At 49.2% G+C, this 22,151-nt stretch overlaps 1 protein-coding gene across 7 annotated transcripts in view; it reads left to right on the top strand.

The window, feature by feature from the left end:
* The first annotated feature begins 313 nt into the window (after positions 1-313).
* Positions 314-22,151, top strand: part of PUM1 (pumilio RNA binding family member 1) — a 63,030-nt gene continuing 41,192 nt past the window's right edge. For 5 of the 7 annotated variants that reach the window (XM_083879535.1, XM_083879537.1, XM_083879534.1 and 2 more), the window contains exons 1-3: positions 314-411; positions 3,944-4,329; positions 18,371-18,439. In XM_083879535.1, coding sequence (XP_083735661.1) covers positions 3,955-4,329; positions 18,371-18,439 — 444 coding nt within the window. In that variant the 5' untranslated portion in view covers positions 314-411; positions 3,944-3,954. Of the gene's footprint in view, positions 412-3,943; positions 4,330-11,850; positions 12,406-13,426; positions 13,879-18,370; positions 18,440-22,151 lie in introns of those variants that run through there. The other 2 variants (XM_083879538.1, XM_083879539.1) reach the window with 2 other exon arrangements.

The raw sequence follows: 22,151 nt of genomic DNA, 5'->3' as shown, positions 1-22,151 counted from the left end.
CACCCAAACCCACCCTATCCCATCCCATCCCATTATCCCATCCCACCCTATCCCATCCCATTATCCCATTATCCTATCCCGGTCCATCGCATCCCACCCCATCCCGTTATCCCACCCCACCCCATCCCATTATCCCACCCCACCCCATCCCATTATCCCATCCATCCCATCCCCTTATCCCGGTATCCCGGTCCATCCCGTTATCCCCGTATCCCGGTCCATCCCCGTTATCCCCGTACCCCGCGGTCGGTCCCGCCGGTCCCGGCGCTGTGTCCCGGCCTCGCCTTCCCGTGGTGCAGCGCGGCCGCGGCCCCGCCGCGCCGCCATGTTGTCGGAGTGAGAGGCCGGGGAGAGGCAGCGGCGAGCGGCCGGGGGGGGCCCGGCATCCGTCTGCATCCGAGCGCTCCGCCCGTGAGTACCGGCCCGGCGCCGGCCCCTCCGCGCCCGGGACCCCCGCGGACCCGCCCGTGGGCACATATTGTCGGGGGGCGCGGCGGGAGAGGCCCCAGGCCGCCCCGAAGGCGAGCGGCGGCGGGGGCGCTGCGCCGGCAACTCCCGCCCGGCTCCGCGTCGGGGCCGCGGCCTGGGCCCATTGTTAGCGGGGAGGGGGCTCGGGAGACCCCCCTGGGCTCCCAGCGAGGCCCCGCGGGCTCTCCGGTACCGGGAACCGGGGTTATTGTTGGCGGGGCGCGGGCCCGTGGCCGCCCTGCAGCCGCCGTGCCCCGGGCCCGGCCCGCCGGGGCTCCCCCCGGCCTGGGGGCTCCCCCCTGTCCTGGGGAGGGTCTCCCCGGTAACCGGGCCGGGTTTTACCCCCGGGTTATCCCCGTTCTCACTCCCGGGGGGTTCGATAGGCCCGGCCCAGGCCCCGCTTTGTTGCCCCCGGGGCTCCCAGGGGGTGATTGGGGTCCTTCCCCCTGGTTTTTTTTAAATTTAATTTCGGTGATTTTAGGGGGTCTCTGGATGAGAAAAGGGGTCTGGGGTTAGCAGAGGAAGAGACAGAAAAAACCAGACAATCCCTTTTAGGTGACCCTGGGGGGGTTGTGTGTTTTTGTTTGGTTTTATTTTTATTATTTTTTTTCCTCTCCTTGTTTTTATCTCGTGCTCGCATATAACAACAGCCTCGGCCCCTTGTGAGCCGCGAACTTGGGATTTTAAAGAGTCTCTCGGCCCCAAACCTGAGAAATGCTCTGATTTTTTTTTATTGTTGTTGTTGTTGTTGTTTTTGTTTGCTTTGGTCAATGTTTAATAACTTTGTTTGGGAGCGGAGATTTTTATTAAGACAGATCATGAGTAAGGAATTTCCTTTATTGAGGGGGATGGAGGTGGGGTAAGGGGGGGTTTAAATTTTAATTTTAATTTTAATTCAGCGCTGCGTCTCCCCAGGTTTTCAGGCGAGCACAGGGATAACGCTAAAAGTTCTGCTAGGCCACACAGCTCCCAAACAATGGCTCTGCTTTCATTTCCACTGCAACTTTCAAATCAAAAAAAAAACCCCAAAAAACCCACCCAACCCAAACTCCTCTGCTTTGGGGGGTCGAACTTTTTTTTTTTTTTTTAACGGGCCGTTTTTAACATGGTGTTAATTTTGTAATAATCTGTGATTTCTGGGAGGAAATACAAAATCAGAGCCTCAGTGAGAGATTAAACCTCCTTTTATTCCTTGTGTTGTCACCGGCGGTGCTTCAAACTCGCAGGGGGGGGAGATTTCTCCAAAGTTTTTATTATTTTTTTATTATTAATTATTTATGGACTGTCCCAAATCCTGAAGTGTTTCTACCTGCGGTGACAACATGGAGCAGTTAATTTTCCACGCCGTGTTTTCAGCCCGGAAAGAGCAGAAATGCAATGTAGAAGTGTGGAAACCTTTGTTTGCAAACCCAGGGTTCTGTTTTCACCTGGGAAAAGTCGATAATTTATTTTTTAGGGGGGAGTTTTAGGAATGAAAGAGGCTCCGGGAGCCCCGAGTTTGTGTCGGGGCTTTGAATGACAGGATTGAGCTGTCCCGCATTCCCAGAAAAACACGGCTCGGGAACTCAACTTGAGCTCCCTCCTCCTCCTCCTCCTCCTCCTCCTCTCCCTTTGCAAAATGTCGCCTTTGCCAAGTTTTCCGCTCGTGTTTGGGGCGGCCCGAGGAGGAAACGACCGGAGCAGCTTCTCCTCAGTTCATTGATTGAGGTTTTTCTCCTTTATTAACTCAGGAATTAATTAATTGTCCCTTTTGAAGGAGCAAAGGCTGCAGCAGCGCAACTTTGTACCTTGTTTCTCAGCGGGCTGGTCGCAATCTCTAGATACTGATTTTTTTTTTTTTTTTTTTTTTGCTGGGGATTCATAGTATCTTCCTTTGTTTGTTTGTTTTTTTTTTTTTTTACGGTCTGCCCTGAGATAACTTGTAACTTCCGTTGGAGAGGCCGCTCAGATTTCCTGGCAGTTAATACACACCTCAGTTTGAGGATAAATGAATTTTTTACCATTAATTACTTAATTTTTTTTTTTGTTCTTTTGGCATAGAGGAGCTTGGGTACTTTATGTGATGTTACTGAAGGATTTTGATACTGTAACCCTCGTGGGGCAAACCTAACAAAGTTTGGTCCAAATTAGGACTGAGATTTTATATTTTGGTCTCCCCAGTGCGAGTAAATTGTTCTTGGAAGTTGTTTGTAGTAGTAAAGTGTTGTTCAGGGCTACTACGAGGAGCAGGGAGGGAACAGAGAAACAGAAACTATTGATCTTTTTAATCAAGATTAATTCAGGCCGTCCCCATGCCTTTAAAAATGGGTTTGGCTTGTTGTGTGAGCGTTACATAACGGGGAGAAAACACTCTGCTCTTCACACCTGTAGTGTCTTTATTGCTCTGATAGCCCTGCCTTAAAATAACAAACAAACTCCTGTGGTTTTGTGCTGCTGGAATGTTAGCAAAATATTCGGGGAATAGGAAGTCAGTCAGTTGCTGTCAGCTTAATCTGTAGGTTTTCCTCCTGCTGGCAGATCATTTGGATGTGTGCAAAACATATGGGGTGTTTCATTTATTGGGGTGTTCAGTGCTCTGGGTACGGGGAATGTGTTGGGATTGTCCAGTTTTCCCCTAGTGCCATCTATTGGGGTATTTTATTGGTGTGTTCTGGGTACTGGGAATGTGTTGGGATTGTCCAGTTTTCCCCTAGTGCCATGGATTGGGGTATTTTATTGGAGTGTTCAGTGCTCTGGGTACTGGGAATGTGTTGGGATTGTCCAGTTTTCCCCTAGTGCCATCTATTGGGGTATTTTATTGGTGTGTTCTGGGTACTGGGAATGTGTTGGGACTTGCCCAGTTTCCCCCAGTGCCATCGACAGCAGGACTAGCAGTGCTGGCTGTGCCTGCTCTGGAAAGTTCTGTCCATATCCCAGGTTTGCTGCTCTTTCTCCAGGGAATTCCATAAAGCCTGTCCATGGGTTTTCCTGCCTCCTGAGCACAGCTTCTGAGTTAGCAGTGAAAGTGCGTGCTGTATTTGAGGCTCCATGGACTGGACGAGCAGAAATCCAGAATTTTAAGGTTTTTTTAATTGAAAAAACAAACCAAACCAAACTGTTGCTTTGCTGCTTTGCACGGCTGAGGGAATACTTTGAGATGCAGGAGGCCTCGAGTGTTTATATGGATGGGGAACCAGGCCTGGTGTAAAAGGGCACAGCAGGTTCTGGTGTCACTGCCTTCCACAGGTTTTTTGGGGCTTTTCCTCAGCAGTTTTCCAGTCAGTGTGCTGTCCCTCACAGAACTTGACACAAACTTGGGATTTCTGTTCATTTTCAGCGCTGTTTTATCTGCTGGGTTCATGGGGCGGTATTGAAGGAGTCACCTTTGCCACAGCAACATTGTCACAAGATAATTTACATTATTTAACACTCGCAGCCTCAGCCGGGAGGATTTCACGTCTGTTTCCCCTCTCTTTCCCCCCTGTCCCCCCTGCAGGTGCTGGTGGAATGAGCGTAGCGTGCGTTTTGAAGAGAAAAGCAGTTCTGTGGCAGGACTCGTTCAGCCCCCACCTGAAGCAGCACGCCCAAGACACAGCCAACCCCACCATGCCCGTGGTACTGACATCTGGCACAGGCTCCCAGGCTCAGGCACAGCCGGCTGCCAGCCAGGCCCTGGCGGCAGCAGCAGCAGCAGGGACACACTCCAGCCCGGTGCCGGGCTCCATCGGAGTGGCGGGGCGCTCCCAGGACGACGCCATGGTGGATTATTTCTTCCAGAGGCAGCACGGGGAGCAGCTCGGCGGCGGCGGCAGCGGCGGCGGGGGCTACACCAACAGCAAACACCGCTGGCCCACCGGGGACAACATCCACGCCGAGCACCAGGTACTGCTCCTGGTGCTTCTCGTGGGGCTCTCCTGAAGTTGGAGTTGGAGTTGGAATGGCAGCTCTGGTGCTATTCGTGTTCTCTGTTCAGGGGTGGCGGTGCTCTGGTTGCTCTGAGCTGAAAGGTGTTTGAGCTGCTCTTGTCTCAGGTTGGTTTTCTCACCTGAGATTCAAGTTGTTTAAAGTCCTCGCCCTCTAAAAGCCCCCAAGTCGTGTTGGTACAAAGAAGCAGAGTTTTCTTGTTTTCTGGTTTCTCGAGTTGGTTATTATTTGATATCACATGTTCTACTGTGTTAAACTACTATTTTCACTTCCTGGTGATTTGCAATTCCTCTCCTTGTGCTGGAAGTTTCTCCCATGGGCTGAGATCAAACCCAGTGTTTTCCTGGGCTGTGCCAAGGTCTCCAAACCCCCTGGACCAGCTCCACACCCCCTGCCCAGGGCTCAAACTCCCTTTCCCAGGTCCCAGCTCATCCAAAGGGATGTCCTGGACTCCAACACTCTTGAGGGTGTTGAAATCCCAAATCCCAATCCCAGTCCACTCCCTGTGACGGTCAAATGTGTGTTTACAAAACTCATCCCTCCCTTTATTGATTTTTTTTTTCCTGATGTGTGAACCAGCATAGCCGTGGCTGCTGCTGCTGCTGCTTTTCAAATCTGTTGCTGTAGTTAAATAATTCTTATGTAATGGTATTACAAAACTGCCAATGCATGTAGGTTGGGCTTTTACCATTCCCAGTGTTGGAAAACAGAGGAGTGGAAGTTGCTGGTGGTATGTTTGACTGGATTTCTTTGCTCTGGGGTTGGGTTTTCCTGGTTGTGATGTGGAGGGGAAGGTGCTGATGGTGTGTGTAGCTGAGCTGAGATGAGCAGCCTTAAGAGTGTCACCAAGCAGTGGGTTTAGGAACTTCTCAGAGCCACTCAGAGTCTCTAGAGGGGTGGTGGGCCAGGCTGTGTGCTGGTGGTGTTTACTACAAGTCTTTTGAGCAGTTACATTGTCACTTGTGCTGCAGTTAAAGGAGAGGCTGACTCACTCCACTCTGTCTGTGACCTGTAGCTCACTCATCAAAGACACCAGTGCTTCCTCTCCGGGGCTGCAGAACCCAAGTGTAAGCACATTTGAGAGCAGAGTGATCCCCACAAACATCACCAGGGCAGCAGACACAAAGCTTTTGCAAAACCTTTATGAGCATCTCCTGCCTCCAGTTTGTGGAATCAAAGCAGCCCAGCCCTGGCTGCTCTGCTGTGCCTCCCCAGGGGATGTGTTGCCAACCAGAGCATTTAAAAGCAAACATTGCAGGGAATTTTGCAGCCTCACCGAAGGCAGTGTGTACATCAACAGAGAAATAAACCCAAGTGCCCTGTTAATTTGTTCTGGAGGAAAAAATCACGTAAAATATTGCAATAGGAGGTAAGGAGATAGAAAAATATTGTTGTTATTCCCTTATGGAGAAATGGAGTATTTAGGATCACTTCAGGAGAAATAACTGCATTGAAACAGTAATTTTTTTATTATCCAAGTTTTCAGTCACTAACTGTAAAACTCACTTCAAGGGACACCAGTACCAGAGATCTTAATGCTTTAAGTTTTGAGAGAAACAACAAGCAAGAATTTCTTCCTGCAAACTTGTAGGTTTTTCAAATCAAAGCAGGCACGGAGTCCTGGGCTGCAGATGCCTGGGCAGGGCCTGCTGCTGTTTGGGCATTTTGTGGTGAGATGACTTCATGAATTCAAATGATGTCAGAAATTCTCAATCCTCTTTTCCTCCAGCTCACACTTTCATCCTCCTTTCACTGCAAATCCCTGAAAGCAAAGACAACAAAACTCACTGGAGATAAGGAGGGTGGGGACAGGGCACTTGAAGCTCACAGTCATTAAAAACTCTTCTGGTATTTGAACTTTTATTTATTTAATAATGGAGAGGCTTAAACTTTCACTCAAAACAAAAGAATCCTGCTCGTTGCAGAGGCTTGCCCTGTTGTCAGCAGAAGTGTTGCTCAGCTTGATTTTCTTCAGTAACTTCTGGAATGAAATGATCCTAATAAATAAACCACTTAATGAAGGGAAAGCTCATTAACTCACGCTGGTTTAAATGAAGTGTCCCAGTGCAGTTGCTGTGTTGTCTGGCAGCAGGACAGGGCTGAGGAGGTTGTGTGGACAGGTCACCCCTGCAGGATGGAGCTCACAGAGGTGATTCTGTGTGATGAGAGCATCAGTTTCCCCAGGAGTTGTGTGAGCTGAGGCTCAGGAAACACCCACCAGACCAGAATTAACATCAGGGTTTTTATCTGTTCTGCTTCCTGCTGCCTTTTACACTCTGATCAACGTGGTACAGCCCTAGTGCCAATGTTTTTACATTCAATGCTCATTTCTAAACCAATCTTTGTGTCTGATTTCTTCCAGATCAGCTCTGAGGTGGGGCACTAACCCTGTTCTCTGTCTCATTTGATACCAGGTGCTCCAGTGATGGATGGACACCTTTTTTTTTCTTTCCCTGGCTCCCTGCTTGCCTCAGGGCTTGACTCCTGGGGAGCAGAGTGCAGGCTGTGTGTAATCCTAATACTGCCATTCTTTTTGACTTCTTGGCCACCTCCACATCTGCTTCTGAAATTAGAAATTCCTTGGAGCAAGGACTAATCTTAGGCATGCAAAATGATTTAATTCAGTTTGGGTTTAGCTGGGGCAGGATTGGATTTGGCCTGCAAGAGCAGGAGTGGAAGGAAGTGCTGGGACATGCAGGGAATCATTAGGGGATGTCTCCTGACTCTCAGTTTCTGATGGATGCACTTTTATTACTGTGCTTTTCATTTTAGACTTTCAAACAAGGTCCAGCCTTGAAGACTGGTTAGGAAAGTCAGTAGCTAAAAGACAATGGGAAGTCAGGAAAAAAAATAATTACAGGCTAATATAGGTTAATGTCTGCCTAGAGCTTGGGAGGTCGTAATTAGAGGTGGAAGGATTTTAATTGTTGAATCCCAGATTCTTTTTTGTTACGTGTGTAGACAGATGTGTGTCTGTTGGTGATAACACTGCAGTGACTTTTACCAAATTTTGGCATTTCATGGTGGTATTGAAATAACAGGAGTGCTGTGAGTCACAGCTGGGTTTCCATGGGTGTCACTTTGCTGCTCCTCCTGGTCCCTTCTCCTCCTGGTGGCTCTGGGGGTTGAGCCGAGAGTGGCTTTAGCAGGGGTGGCTTAAGGAAAAGTTTCTCCAGGGGAGGGAAGGGAGGAGAGAAGCTCCTTCCTGGTGGTGTCTTCTTGTTGTGAGCATCAGGGAAATGCTGTGTTTGTTTGTGTTTTACTTTTCCTGGTGCATTTCCCCCTTCTCCTCTAGAAGGTGTGTGGGGCCATGTTTTTATATAAAATAAAGCAATTAAAGATGTCCCTGTCATTTCACAAAGTTAGATATCAAAGCTTCAGCAACCACACAAAAAACTCCTTGTGCTACAAGGTCTTCTTTGTCCCTGCAGACCCTGGAGTGGTGCTGGAGTCAGACTTTTGATTTCCTAACTTGTTCTCTCAGACCTCCTGAGCAAAATCCCAGCTGTTTGCACCCACCAAACTCCCATGGCAGACACTTAACTGCAAATATTTCTCTTTTTATCCACAAAAAGCAGCATGATGAGGTTGAGTGTCAGAGTCCCCAGTAATTTCAATATTTGAGTGAAAAGGTTTAGGCTGTTTGATGCCTCATTCACATTGTACAGGCAGATTCATGGCTGCACTGGAGTGTTTGTGTGCTGTTTATCCAGAAAAAAAACCTGGATAGGGATCAGGACATCACAGGATGGGTCCAGGTGAGGAATGGCCTGGCTTGGCTCTGCCTTGGTTATAAAAGGTTGCACAGATCTCCTCACAAACCCAAACAGCCTCTGCTGCTCCTGGAGGGGCTGAAAAGACACTCAGGATATTCAGCTGGGACAAGTTATCAGCACTGAGCAGGTTTTGAGGAAAACTGGCTGGATTTTCTTGGCTGGGGTCTCCTGTGGCTCATGAATGTGTGTGAGCTTGAACTGGAGTGAAGGGAGAGTGCTGTGGTGGTCCCTCTGGAATTGCAGTCACTGGATATATTTAGACTGTCTGAATTGCACTCGGGGTAGTGTGGGAGTTGCTTAGTAGAAGCAAATGATTTTAGGCATTTGCTTTCTCTCAGAGCATGTTTAATTAATAATTGGAGACAATAGAACTCTGCAGGGATGGTCTGGTTGAATGTGGGGAATTTTTCACATGGAGTTGGTGAAGAATAGTTGAGCACCACAGGGATGGGGTTTCTGCTCAGTTTTGGCTTTTGGCAGGGTAGCTGTGTGAATTCCTCACTGGGAGCTGGGGTTGGAGTGAAGGCAGTAGGTGATTGTGGTGCTGCCCTGGTGGAGCACAGCTCCAGTGCTGGGGGCTGCTGCCAGGCCCCAGGACACAGCCTGCCTCAAAGTTGTGGCAACATCCTCCAAAAAGGTCCTGGAAGCAGAGGCAGCCCTGGTGTTTGTTCTTCCAAAGTGAAATCTGGTTTAAATGATGCTTAACCCCTTAGGACAGGGATTTTATCCCATCTCTGGAATGTCCAAAGCCAGGTTGGACAGGGCTTGGAGCAGCCTGGGACAGTGCAAGGTGTCCCTTGGAATGAGCTGGGATTGGGGTCTCTTCCATCCCAAACCATTCCATGATTTCTGTCGTGCCTGTGGAAATGTGCTCCAAATCATTGCAGTGTTGTGTGTGCTGGGGTTGACGGCACTCAGTGAGTCCCTTGTCACACAAACCGTGTCACAGCACCTGTGGCTCAGCTCTGGAAGGTGATTTCTGACCTGTGTTTGTTGGGTTTTCATGGGAACTTCCCTGTGTCCCAGTGAACTGCTCAGAGCTTTCCTTTCCTTCACACTGTGCTAATTTGATACTCAGGTCATTTGAAACAGAATTCCTCGCTGAAATGAAGTGTCTGGTTTGGCTGATCTGTTTCACAGAGATTTCTCCAAAGTGGAGGGGCAGCTGGGGAGGGGAGCTGGAACGTTTCATTTGGTTTTCTGCTTTGTGTTGCCCCCTGAAAATTCCTCCTGAGGTAGAAGGAGCACGAGCAGATTGGCTTAGTTGGAAAATCCTTGTGATCTACAGGGGAGAGAAAACACTCTGAAACACTCAGAAAGTTACTCTGAGACGCTGTTTCCTCCAAATCCATGGATTTTCCTGTTCCTGATGGGCAGCTGCAGTTGGGATTGATTGCCCAGGTGACCCTGGTGTGCTGGTGTTGGGATTTCTCTGTGGTTGTTGCTCTTCTGCTCTGCTTCCTTGTCGTGGTGCTCACTCAGGAGGAGGAAAAACACTTTCACATTGTTGAATTTACAAAATTTAGTGCTTCCAGAGCACTTGAGGTATTTCAGTGGATATCTTGTATACAAGTGTGCTTTGAAAAGAGGTTTATTACAGAACTCTGTCCTGCTTGTTTTCTCCTCCCCTCTCCCCAACTTTGCTCTGCCCTTAGCACCTCACTGGTGGTTTGCTGAGTTGCTGTGACCTCCCTGTGCTTGTGCAGAGCAGGTTGTGATCCTGGGAGCGTTTTTATCAATGGGTGGAGCCTCACAGTGGATCTGAGCCTCACAATCCCTCCCCAGCCACCCAATTCCATCCCCAAACTGCCCCAAATTTCAGCTGCTGCTCAGCAATCACCTCGATGAAGAGCTGCAGCAGAGCAGTGTAACCAAGAGCTGGTGCAGAGCATTGTGTGTGCCCTGCCTGGCTCTGAGAAATCCCTCAGAGGTGTATCAGGGACCATTCCCTCAGAGGTGTATCAGGGCTGATTCCCCTCAGAGGTGTATCAGGGCTGATTTCCCTCAGAGGTGTATGAGGGACCATTCCCCTCAGAGGTGTATCAGGGACCATTCCCTCAGAGGTGTATCAGGGCTGATTCCCCTCAGAGGTGTATGAGGGACCATTCCCCTCAGAGGTGTATCAGGGACCATTCCCTCAGAGGTGTATCAGGGCTGATTCCCCTCAGAGGTGTATCAGGGACCATTCCCTCAGAGGTGTATGAGGGACCATTCCCTCAGAGGTGTATCAGGGACATTCCCCTCAGAGGTGTATCAGGGACCATTCCCTCAGAGGTGTATCAGGGACCATTCCCTCAGAGGTGTATCAGGGACATTTCCCTCAGAGGTGTGTCAGGGACCATTCCCCTCAGAGGTGTATCAGGGACCATTCCCTCAGAGGTGTATCAGGGACATTTCCCTCAGAGGTGTATCAGGGCTGATTTCCCTCAGAGGTGTATCAGGGACATTTCCCTCAGAGGTGTATCAGGGCTGATTTCCCTCAGAGGTGTATCAGGGACATTCCCCTCAGAGGTGTATCAGGGACCATTCCCTCAGAGGTGTATCAGGGACATTTCCCTCAGAGGTGTATCAGGGACTATTCCCCTCAGAGGTGTATCAGGGCTGATTCCCCTCAGAGGTGTATCAGGGACCATTCCCTCAGAGGTGTATCAGGGACATTCCCCTCAGAGGTGTATCAGGGACCATTCCCCTCAGAGGTGTATCAGGGACATTCCCCTCAGAGGTGTATCAGGGACATTCCCCTCAGAGGTGTATCAGGGCTGATTTCCCAGTGCTGCTGTGGGGCTGAACAAACGCTCCTTTGTGCTGCTGCCATGTGATGCTGCTCCCAGCTCTCCTGTTACTCCTGCCTTTGTTAGGGATAACTTCTGTTCCAGGGCAGTTGTTTTTATTGGGAACATCTGCCTGTGGGTCTTGGCCTGTTTCAGATTTTGATTCTGGGGTGAAACTGTTGTTAAATCCTCGGTGAGTCCCTGACTTTGTGGCACGAGGCCACGCTCATCTCTTCTGGCAGAGGAGCCCTGGCACTGCAATTAAACATTGCTGCATCCCTTTTCCACATCTTTTTCCTTCTGAATTTAAATTTGGGAAGGTCAGAGCAGGGCTGGGAGTGAAAGGAAAAGCCCTCCAGGGTCAGATCTCAGCATGGCCTGTGTGTAAATCCAGGCACACACTTGGATTTGCAGAAGATGCTTTTCCCAAGGTGTTCCCAGCTCCAGCAGGACAAAACTAAGGTTGTTTCTTCCCTAATCCAGTGATTGTGAATCTTGCGCCCCAATATGTGCCTGAGCCATGGCGGGGTAACCTAAATTCCACATTAATGAAGCTCTTCCCTGGGTGGATGGAATGGGAGGAAAAGCATAATTAGCTGAGGAAGGAGAGCCCCTCTGCAAGGCAAGGCTGCCTTTGCTGCAGTTATTTCTGTCCCCTGAATCATTAATCAGGCTGGCCCCATGCCAGGGAAGGCATTAGCCAATCTGCAATTTCAGTGGCTTTTTGCTTCCAGTGCTAATGGTAGTAGCAATTCTAACCGTGAATCCTTTACTACAAAAATAGTAGTTAAACCACCTAATCCTGTCTAATACTTGTGACTTCACATTCTTTCTTTACCCACCATTGTTATGGGAGAAGGCTAAAAATAGTGCAGTAATCAGTTGATGGAACAACATATTTTAACCCTGTCAGTGGCAAACCTGTTGTGGAGGGTTTGATGTTTTCCTTGCTGTCAGTTGGGGAATGCATTTCCCCTCTCCTGGATGCTCTAAATGCACTCAGAGCTGGGAGTTTTATTATTTTTTTTTTTTTTTTAAATAACCTCCTGTGTAAGCTGTTCAAACAAGACAAACTCGAGCAGCCTCCCCCAGCTGAAGGAGGATTTGTTTCCATCTGGAATTTGTAAACCTTTAGTTCATTTAAAGAGCTGTAACGATTGTGAGTGTGTAAATCAAAGCATTCAGCTGTAGTTTGTGGTTTTCTCCTCTCCATTCGAGATGTTTTGCTGATTTTTGTTCTTCCCCTCTTAATTCTGGTGTTCTTGTAGAAATACTGACTTTTTTTTTGTTTTGTTTTGAGGGATGTTTTACTAGAGAAGTGTTTGGTTGGAGTTTTTTGTTGGTTTGTTTTTTTTTTTTAATTGCAGATTGAGCAAGATTTAAAATATGGAGGCCAAATGGATGGAAATGTTACATCCACACTTGCAGAGTGCACAGGAGTTAAAAATAAATATCCAAGGAATAATCACACTCTGGAGGTGCTCTGGGTAAGCACCTGGAATGTACAAACAGGGAGAACTTGGAATTTCTCATCTTCTTTTCTCACAGATGAAACAAATGCTGTTGGATCTTCCAGGCCAGGTTGGAAAGAGATTGGAGCAGCCTGGGCCAGTGCAAGGGGTGGAATGAGATGGGCTTTAAGGTCCTTTCCACCCCAAATCAGTTTGGATTTGGGGTCCCAGCACTCATCCCTTGCCATGGGTTTGGAATCCCTGTATTCATCCCTTCCCATGGATTTGGGGTCCCAGCACTCATCCCTTGCCATGGATTTGGGGTCCCAGCACCATCCCTTCCCATGGATTTGGGATCCCAGCACTCATCCCTTGCCATGGGTTTGGAATCCCTGTATTCATCCCTTCCCATGGATTTGGGGTCCCAGCACTCATCCCTTGCCATGGATTTGTTGTCCCATCCCTTGCCATGGATTTGGGGTCTCAGCACTCATCCCTTGCCATGGATTTGGGGTCCCAGCACTCATCCCTTGCCATGGATTTGGGGTCCCAGCACTCATCCCTTGCCATGGATTTGGGGTCCCAGCACTCATCCCTTGCCATGGATTTGGGGTCCCAGCACTCATCCCTTGCCATGGATTTGGGGTCCCAGCTCCCAGCCCTTGCCATGGATTTGGGGTCTCAGCACTCATCCCTTGCCATGGATTTGTTGTCCCAGCCCTTGCCATGGGTTTATGGTCCCAGCTCCCAGCCCTTGCCATGGATTTGTTTGCCAGGATGGCAGAGAGGAGCTTTGTGTGCTTGGCCAGAATTCCCTGTGGAAGTATCTGTGGGATCCCCTGGGTTTGGCTGGCAGGGCTGAGGGCAGCACTGGGGCCTGTAATTTACACAGATCAAAAGGATATTGAAATGAGCCATTTGTATGTTCCAGCTTCAGGAATTGTGGCTTTGCAGGGCCCGTCCTGCCTGGCCAGGAGGGGAACTGGGGGAGAACAAATGCTCCAGTCTGAGGGAGGGAAAATGGATCCTGGAAAAAGGGGACAGGGAATGGGAACAATGAGGGAATGAGGAGCTGGGGCTGGCAGAGATTTGCTTTGCTTCCCCTTTAACACAGTTGGCTAAATAGAAACATAATTTAACCCTTCTTCAGTCACTGTTCCCCCCAAAAAATACAGGTATTGGGCCTATTTAGTGTTCAACATCAAAAAATAAAAACTCATCAATCAGGATTCATGATGCACTTGTAGAGACAGTTTAGCTCATCACTAGAATATTTATTAGCTCAAATATTTTTTAGCAAATATTTTTTAGATTCTTTTTCTCCAAAAGAATTTCTAGTTAGTTTTCTATATTTGTCCTCCTACATGCCTGATTGTTTTATTTCTTTGTTTAATTCCACTCATCTTTTGCTTGCTGGGAAACATCTCTTGTATGAGGAGGAAGAAAAAGAATCCTTTGGGGTTGAGAGTGAAATTTAGCCTTGGATAGTTTGGCTGCCTGTCTGCCCAGGTGAATGTAAATTCTATATAAATGAGGATTCCTTAATATATAAAAAACCTGGTGTACAATCCCCTGGGACACCTGAAATGTGATACAGCCCTGCACTTGGAATTTATATGTAAAGGTCATTTTAGCAACCATATTTGCTCAATATAAGGTGCAGTATTAACACAGATTGTTGACATTAATATTTACCTAAAATTACAATTCAGCTGCTTTGCTGGTCGCTCTCAGGGCATGAAAAAAAAAAAACCCTTGGATTATGCTAAAATAAAAAACACTGTCCTGGAAATCTGCAAGGTAAATTCCCTGTTGTTCTCATGCTAATTTGTTGGGTCTTCAGCTCCCTGTTTAGTAATCAGAAGGACAGTTTGGGGCCCTGGCTGCTGTTAATTGACCTGAGTGCAGAATCCCTTTTGACAAGTGCCTTTCCCCCTGGGCCTGCCTTTGCTGGGATCAAATGAACCAGAGTTTGCAGCACCAGCAGTGCCCTGGCTCCTGGCAGGGGCTGGGATTTGGGGTCCTGTCCCCTGGGATTTGGGGTGCTGCCTTTGGGCTTTGGGGCTCCTGCAGGGTTGGGCAATCCTGGAATTCTGTGGTTTCGTGGAATCTCAGGTGGTTTGGTTTTGGAAGGGACCTTGAGGATAATCCAGTGCCAGCCCAGCCATGGCAGGGACGTGTCCTGCTGTCCCCAGTGTCCAGCCTGGCCTTGGGCACTGCCAGGGATCCAGGGGCAGCCACAGCTGCTCTGGCAATTCCAGCCCAGCCCCTCCCAGAGAGCAATTCCTGCCCAATCTCCCATTGAAATCCATTCTCCATCAGTTTAAAGCCCATTCCCTGTGTCCTGTCCCTCCATCCCTTGTCCCCAGTCCCTCTGCAGCTCTCCTGGAGCCCCTTTAGGCACTGCTGGGACACCTGGTGCCAGGGGAGGCTCAGGGGGGGCAGCAGCAGGAATTTCCCCATGGAAAGGGAGCTCAGGGCTTGGAACTGCCCAGGGGGGTTTGGATCCCCATCCCTGGAGGTGCCCCAGGAATTCCTGGATGTGGCACTCAGGGCTCTGGGCTGGGGACAAGGTGGGGATTGGGCACCGCTTGGACTCGATGGTCTCAGAGATCTTTTCAGCCTCAGTCATTTGGGAGAGTGAAGGTCTGAGAGAGAGGAATGTGCAGTGAGAATCCAGCTGTGTCTGTTGGGTGTGCAGTGAAGAATCCAGCTGTGTCTTGCTCTGTCTCATGTTTTCCAACAGAGAGGTGAGGACTGTGCAGAGCAGAGATGAATTCCCCCAGCCTCAGGAAGTGCAGCGATCCCAAGGTTTTGGTCCAGTTTCCAGTGGCTGGCAGCAAATCCCACTTTGGGCAGGCAGGGAGTGATTTGTGAGTCAGTGGAGTGGCTGGAGCTGCAGTGTGGTACAGTGACACACATTCCTGTATTAGTGCACTGCTCTTCTGGAGTGAGATTTAGATAATTCCTGAGTGCACCCACACATTCCATGGCCAGGGGAGGGATGTCCTTGTGGAGTGAATTAGCTTTGGAGCGTGGTGCTCATGTCTAGAGCCTTCATTTAGTGAAATGGGGTTCTAGGATGAGTGTGAGCAGAGGGAGGAGCTGTCTCATCTTCAGGAAGGCAGCAGCTCCCTCCTGTCAGGATGTGCACTCTGCATCCCTTTGCAGAGGCACAGGAGCAGGGCTCAGCCCTGAGAGCAGCAGGAGTCGGGTTTGGGTGGATCATTGGGCAAGTTGGGAGCCCAGCTGCCCTCGCTGGTGTGGTGGCTGCAGTTTGTGGACTCTCCTCTCCTTCCCAGGGCCTGGGATGTCACTCTGTGGACTCCCCTCTCCCTCCCAGGCCCGGGGTGTCACTCTGTGGACTCCCCTCTCCCTCCCAGGCCCGGGGTGTCACTCAGATCCAGTGTCAGGGCACTGCTCCTTCGTGCAGCTGATGGATCCTGGCGTTGTCGTCTGCATTTCCCTCAAGTCTCTGCTGCAGTGCTGAGACACATTTTCTGGTCATCAAATCTCATCAGCGCTCATCTGGGGAGAGGTTCTGACTCTGTGCACCTCTGTGATTGTCGTGTTTACACCACACTGGCTCTGCCCTGTGCTCCTCACAGCTCGGGGATCCTGAACAGGAGCAGATCCTGATGAAATGGAAGATCAGCTCTATTGTTTAATTCCCATTCCAGGGGAATCCCTGACTTCTGGAGCACAGAGGTGTTGGAAGTCATGGCTTTTTTGGCTTTGTGTTCCGCTGTTTCAGACACTTTGTTCTTCCTGGAAGGAAAACAAAGGAGCCTTGTGATATTTGTGTGCAGTGAGGTGAAAATGTGCTGCTGTTTAACATTACAGGCACTGAGAAATGGGAAAAGGATCTTCTGGGTGCAGTCTTTGAAAATCAAATAAATAGATCCAGTGATCAATGGAGGTAAAGGAGCTGTGTGACTGAGAGGAGGAGCCTGAGAATTGCTGTTTGTGGACACTTTGAGCACAGAGAGGCCACAATCAGGCACAGAGACCTGATTTAGAAAATGCTTTTATCCATATTTGTTAGGATTCTTAAAAGAGGGAAGATAAGGGACGTGAAATACCTGTGAATGAATAATTTCTTCATTTCCTCACCTCTGACAGCTGATAGAGGAGGCAGTTTTTATTTTCTGCTGTTCACCATGGCTGGGCTAAGGGATCTTTGGGCAGGGGATGGAGGCAGCCTGTTCTCCTGTGTGGGATTGTCCTGTTGGAAAAGTCGAGAGGAGCCAGCAGGTCCCTGCAGGGCTGGAGCCCCTCTGCTCTGAGGAGAGGCTGAGAGAACTGGGATTGTTCAGCCTGGAAAGGCTTTGGGGTGATCTCATTGTGCCCTTCCACTGCCTGCAGGGAAAGAGGGAGAGGGGCCTGGGGTGGCAGGAGGAGATGGCTCCAGACTGACAGAGAGTGGGTTAAAATTGGATATATGGGAGGAGTTATTCCCTGGGAGGGTGGGCAGGGATTGCCAGAGCAGCTGTGGCTGCCCCTGGATCCCTGGCAGTGCCCAAGGCCAGGCTGGACATTGGGGACACTGGGAGGTGTCCCTGGGGTGGCACTGGGTGGGATTTAATGTCCCCTCCAACCCAAACCATTCCCTGATTCCATGTTGACCAGATCAAATACAAACACCATTTAACATCCTTTTGGATTTTGCTGGGAATGCAGCGATTGGATCTTTGTAGCAGCTTTGTTTAGAGGCTCCCACAGCTCAGGAGCCACCCCTGGGAGATGATTTGTTTTGGGGGAAGCTGCTGGACACACTTGGAGCAGCTTCTGCAGTGGCTTTTGTGGTTTGCTGGGCCATGACTTCAGCAGCGATGAGTTCACATCACCTTCTGAATCCTCTGTGCAGCTTCTCCTCTCTCTCCTCTCGTGTCTGATGGAAATAATAACTTGCTCTGTGCCAGCTCCTGTGGTTTGGCACATCTGGGGGCTGCAGCATTTCCATGAGCTGAGCTCCAAGTGCTCCACGGAAGAATTTGGTCCCAGTGACGTGTGTGTGGCCCCAGCTGAGCCGTGTCAGCTGCAGGGCAGGGCTGGAGCTGCCAGGGGAGGAAAGTCCGTGGGGCTGCACTTTGAGAAGGGTTTTCACTCCCTGTCAGGGGCCCGTGGGACAAATGTCACTGCAAAAGGTGGCGAGGCTGAGGCAGAACTGAAAATAACTGAGCTGAGATACAGTAACAAGAGAGATCTGATTTTTTTAACCAGGATTCTGAGTGACTGACCCCTGAGGATTTGCAACTTATGTAAATAATTTTCATTAAATAATTCAATAATATACCACTAATCTTTTGCAAAGTATGGTGGCCACAGAAAAAGAAGAATTTAGACTGGAGGTGATTTCTGGAGGTTTCTTCCATCTGATTTTTAGTTGTGATCTCTAGAGTATTGTCTTAGCTGAAACCTATAGAATATTGTCTTAGCTGAGATCTACAGAGTATTGTCTTAGACTAGAAATAAAACATAATCCCAGGGTCTTGGTCCTGCAGGAAGTGGTGCTGCAGTATCAGAGGTCAGGGTTCAGGTCAGTGATGATGGTGTAACAATACAGTGCTGGTCACTGGTGAGCCAGGAGCATCTTAACAGTTTTTGGGATTGTTTTTGTCCCATAACTCACCCAGCAGGTGTTGCTGAGCTCCTTCCTCAGCCTGGGAGGGCTCACTGTGGGCATAACTCATTTAAAAGTGCTTTATAAACTTTTTGTCTCTTAAAAGTAATTGCTGGATGTTCCTTTCTTGTGCACGTGTAAATCTAACACACACATACAAATCTGTGTGTAATATTACACGTGTGTAAATAATAATGAAAAGTATATAAATGTTGTGACTGCTGGGAGTGTTAAAGGTAAGTCACCCTCTGGAGCTCCATAACCTTGTTACAGGCTCTCAGTCTGGAGCAGAAAAATGGTGATAAACTCTTGATTCTAATAAAAATAACAGCAAATAAAAGCATTTCCTCACAGCCTTTTCTCCCCATCTGTGAATAGGTGCGTTCCATGGATGAGCTGAATCACGATTTCCAGGCGCTGGCTCTGGAGGGACGGGCTATGGGAGAGGTAAGTCAGAGGCCTGGAGGAAAAATATCATTTTTGGGGAGGGGGAGGAAATGATATAACAGGTTTTTTTGAGGCTGCTGGGATGATTGTGATGCTGAGGGTTCTCTGTTCTGCCTCTGAGGTGTGTCTGTGTGTGATTGATCCAGCCTCAAACCTTCCAGGATGGAATTTGTGTCTCTGTGTGTGTTTATGTGGTTGATCCAACCCCAAACCTGCTAGGATGGAATTTGTGTCTCTGTGTTTGTGTGTGTGTAGTTGATCCAGCCTCAAACCTCCCAGGATGGGATCTATGTGTATCTCTGTGTGTGGTTGATCCAACCCCACACCTTCAGGATGGAATCTCTGTGTGTGTGGTTGATTCAGCCCCAAACCTGCCAGGATGGAATCCAGCTCAGAGTCAGGAGCACCTAAACCTCTCCTCATCCAGCCAGGAGAGAGTGGCTGAATAACAACAGCTCAAAATCCAGCTGGGGACAGGACAGGTGTGCCAATGCTTGGAGCAGGTTTATTTTGGGATTGACTGAGCTCACACCCTGCTGTGCTGTGGGGCATTGTCTGCTGCCCTGTTCACACTCCTGAACACCGTTTTTCTGGCTCTTGCAGGAAGGTCAGGGTGTGTTTAAGGTTTGGGGTAACTGGGCAGTGTGAGCCAGGAGGGACAAGGACAGGGCACAGGTAATGGGCCTGCAGCTGAACCTCACAGAGTTAATTGAATCTCTCACAGCAGCAAGGAGGTGACAGATTTGGGGGGAAATCCCCACTCTTCTTCTTGGAAAAAAAGAGAATTTATCTATTTGTAGAGTGAGCTGAAAGAATAGCGTGTTCCTGTAGGTTCCTGGGAGTTGGATGGAGAGGCTTCTTTGCCTTTAGTGAGTCCCTTATGGAAGGACAGAGGAGAAAACCATGTCTGGTGGGAGGATGTTCATGTGTGGCAGCTCAGCTTGATGCTCCTTTCAAGTTCAGACAAGTTTTTTTCCTCCACCTTTAGTCCATCCTGTCTGTTACCCAGTACACGACCCAGGTGTGAAAAATAAAAACCCCTGGAACCCTGAAGTTGCTGTTTTGGAGAAAAGAGCAAACCATGACTGTGGCATGGTGGGATTCATAGGGAGGTGCCCTCTCTCGGGTCAAAGAGATTCTTTCTCCTGTTTCTTCCTCCTTCCCTGCTTTTCATCCTTCCCTTCTCTCCCCTTCCCTTCCCTCCCCTTCCCTTCTGTAGAAAACCATAATCCAGGGTCACATTTTGCTTCAACTCAAGAGGAAAATCCGTTTCTCCAGGTTGGATTAATTTACCCCAAGACTATTGACTATGAGGAGAGGTGAAAATGCTTTTGAAAGGAGCAAAGCTGCCATGAAAACCCTTGGCTGAAGGTGCTGCAGAGCAGCTGCTGTGCTCCATGTGCAGCTTGCCTGTGGAATTCTGGGGGTGGGAATGTTCCAGGGAGATGATTTGGTGACACCTCCATGGGGCAGGAGGTTCATTCTCAGAGAGGGAGCCCAGGCTGGCCGTGAGCAGCTTCACAGTGAGCACAGCACTGGCCTTGGCTTGTCATGGCATGAGGTCAGGGAGCTGAAATGCCTGAAGGAATTCCTAAAAACGCTGAGTTCTCCCAGCTTTTTTGGGTTGTTTTGGCGTTTCTGAGAGGGTTTGGGTTTGTGTTTTGGAGCTTTGCCTTCCAGTGATGACTCATTTTTTTTTTTTCCCTCTTCTTGTAACTGTGATGCAGAAAGTTTTGGCAGTGGCATCTTTTTGTCACTGGGCTTTTCCACATGCTGGAATGAGCAGGTTTTTCCAGGAAAGGTGACATCTCACCCTTCTCTTTCAGCTAAACCACCATTTCTTGTTTCTCTTGGGGTTTTTCTCCCTCAGTCCCACAGTTTTCATTCTTTATCCACTGAATTTTCCTCTGTGTCTCCCCAAGGCTGATTTCAGGAGATCCCACAGGATATGTTGATTTTTAGGACCATGTTCCTCACCTGGATTTTATGCAGTTTTGATGCCTTAACAAAGCACTGCTGGTTTCTGCCCCTGGAATGAGAAGAAAACTTGAGGCAAAAGTCAGAAAGTCTGAAATAAACGATAGTGAAATAAATTGATAGTGGAAAAACCTGGAGGAGAAAGATGAGGAAGAGCTTGTCTGCATTTAGTGTTAGATTTCTTTTATCTTGTTTTCCTGCTCCTTGTTAAGCACCATCATAATTTCAGTGACTGAGGCAGTTTGTGGAGACATCAGAGCAGTTTTTAAAGAGCACTGTCAAACAGTTCAGTCTCTTATCTCTCCTGCTCTCAGAATGTGGGTAACACTTGGAGATCAACAGATATCCATCCTTATCTGGGAACATTAGCAATACTTTAAAAACCCCACAACTTTCATCTCTCTTGAGGCTGTTTCCATCCTCACACTCCCAGCCTCATATTCCCGAATTCCCAGTGAGTGGAAGTGCAGTATTTTCTCAGTCAGGGATTGAAAAGAGCCCCAGAGCCCCTTTGTCTCCACTTTAAACTGTGAAAGCTTTGTACTGTTGGTGGGCAGCACTGAGGGGCTGTGAGGGTTTGTCCCCTGCCCCTCACAGGCATTTGGGACATTGGGTTTGCAGTAGGTTGTGCAAAGTCTGTCTCTGGAGTCAGGGAGCAGCTGGGTGAGCTGCTGCTGAAACTTAATCCAGAGGGTGGGAGGAGGATGGGGACACAGAGCCAGGAGAAAACTGGAGGTGCTTAACTCCAAACCTGGAATATTGGGGGTAGCAGGGCGCTGCACCCTGCCCTGGAAGAGAAATGCTGGTGAGAAATATGATGCATTTAACTGGAAGTGTTTAACTCTTGCCGGTGGCAGTGCTGGGGTCACTGAGGGAGGGCTCTGAAATTCCTGGGGATTGTTGTAGGGGAACTCTGGGACATCAGAACCTGGAGAGACACCTTGGATCTGTGATTCCTGGGCCAGGGCAGGCTGAGGCTGCAGAGTAGGGAAAGGCTCTTCCCCCAGAGGGTTCAGGCACTGCCCAGGCTCCCCAGGGAATGGGCCCGGCCCCGAGGCTGCCACAGCTCCAGGAGCCTTTGGGATTGAGCTCCAGGGATGCCCAGGGGGGATTGTTGGGTGCAGGAGCTGGATCAGTGATCCCTGTGGAAATTCCAGCTCAGGATGTTCCATGTCCATGGTTAGTGCCCCGCTGGTGCAGCTGGGGAGGTCCTGGAGAGGCCCCTGCAGAGGGACACAGTCACAGTGGTTGTGACATGGGGCTGGACACTTCTGTACCTGGTTTAAACAAAACAACCACAAGCAAAACAAAAATGAAGAAAAAACCATCCCAAACTAAATTCATGTCCCTCTGCTTTCCATGCTGCTGGTGCCTGTGCTGTGTTCCCATAAATTTATGATTCATTGGCCCCATAAATTTATGATTCATTGGCAGCCAGGGAGTTCTGGCAGTTGGGAATAATGTTTGGGTTGAGCATTTCACTTTCCCCAGAGCTGGCAGCTTTGGAGATGGGAGTGGAGCCAGGATGGGGATGGGATCAGTGGGGCCGGGATGGAGATGGGATCAGTGGGGCGGGGATGGGATCAGTGGGGCTGGGATGGGATCAGTGGGGCGGGGATGGGGATGGGATCAGTGGGGCTGGGATGGGATCAGTGGGGCAGGAATGGGATCAGTGGGGCAGGAATGGGATCAGTGGGGCCGGCAGCAGCAGGGCCTGTAAACACCCCTCAATACC

Source organism: Zosterops lateralis (genome assembly GCF_965231275.1).
Source record: "Zosterops lateralis genome assembly, chromosome: 28".
NCBI classification, from domain to species: Eukaryota; Metazoa; Chordata; class Aves; order Passeriformes; family Zosteropidae; genus Zosterops; species Zosterops lateralis.
The sequence above is the reverse complement of the archived record's forward strand: the minus strand, read 5'-3'. Positions and strand labels throughout refer to the sequence as shown.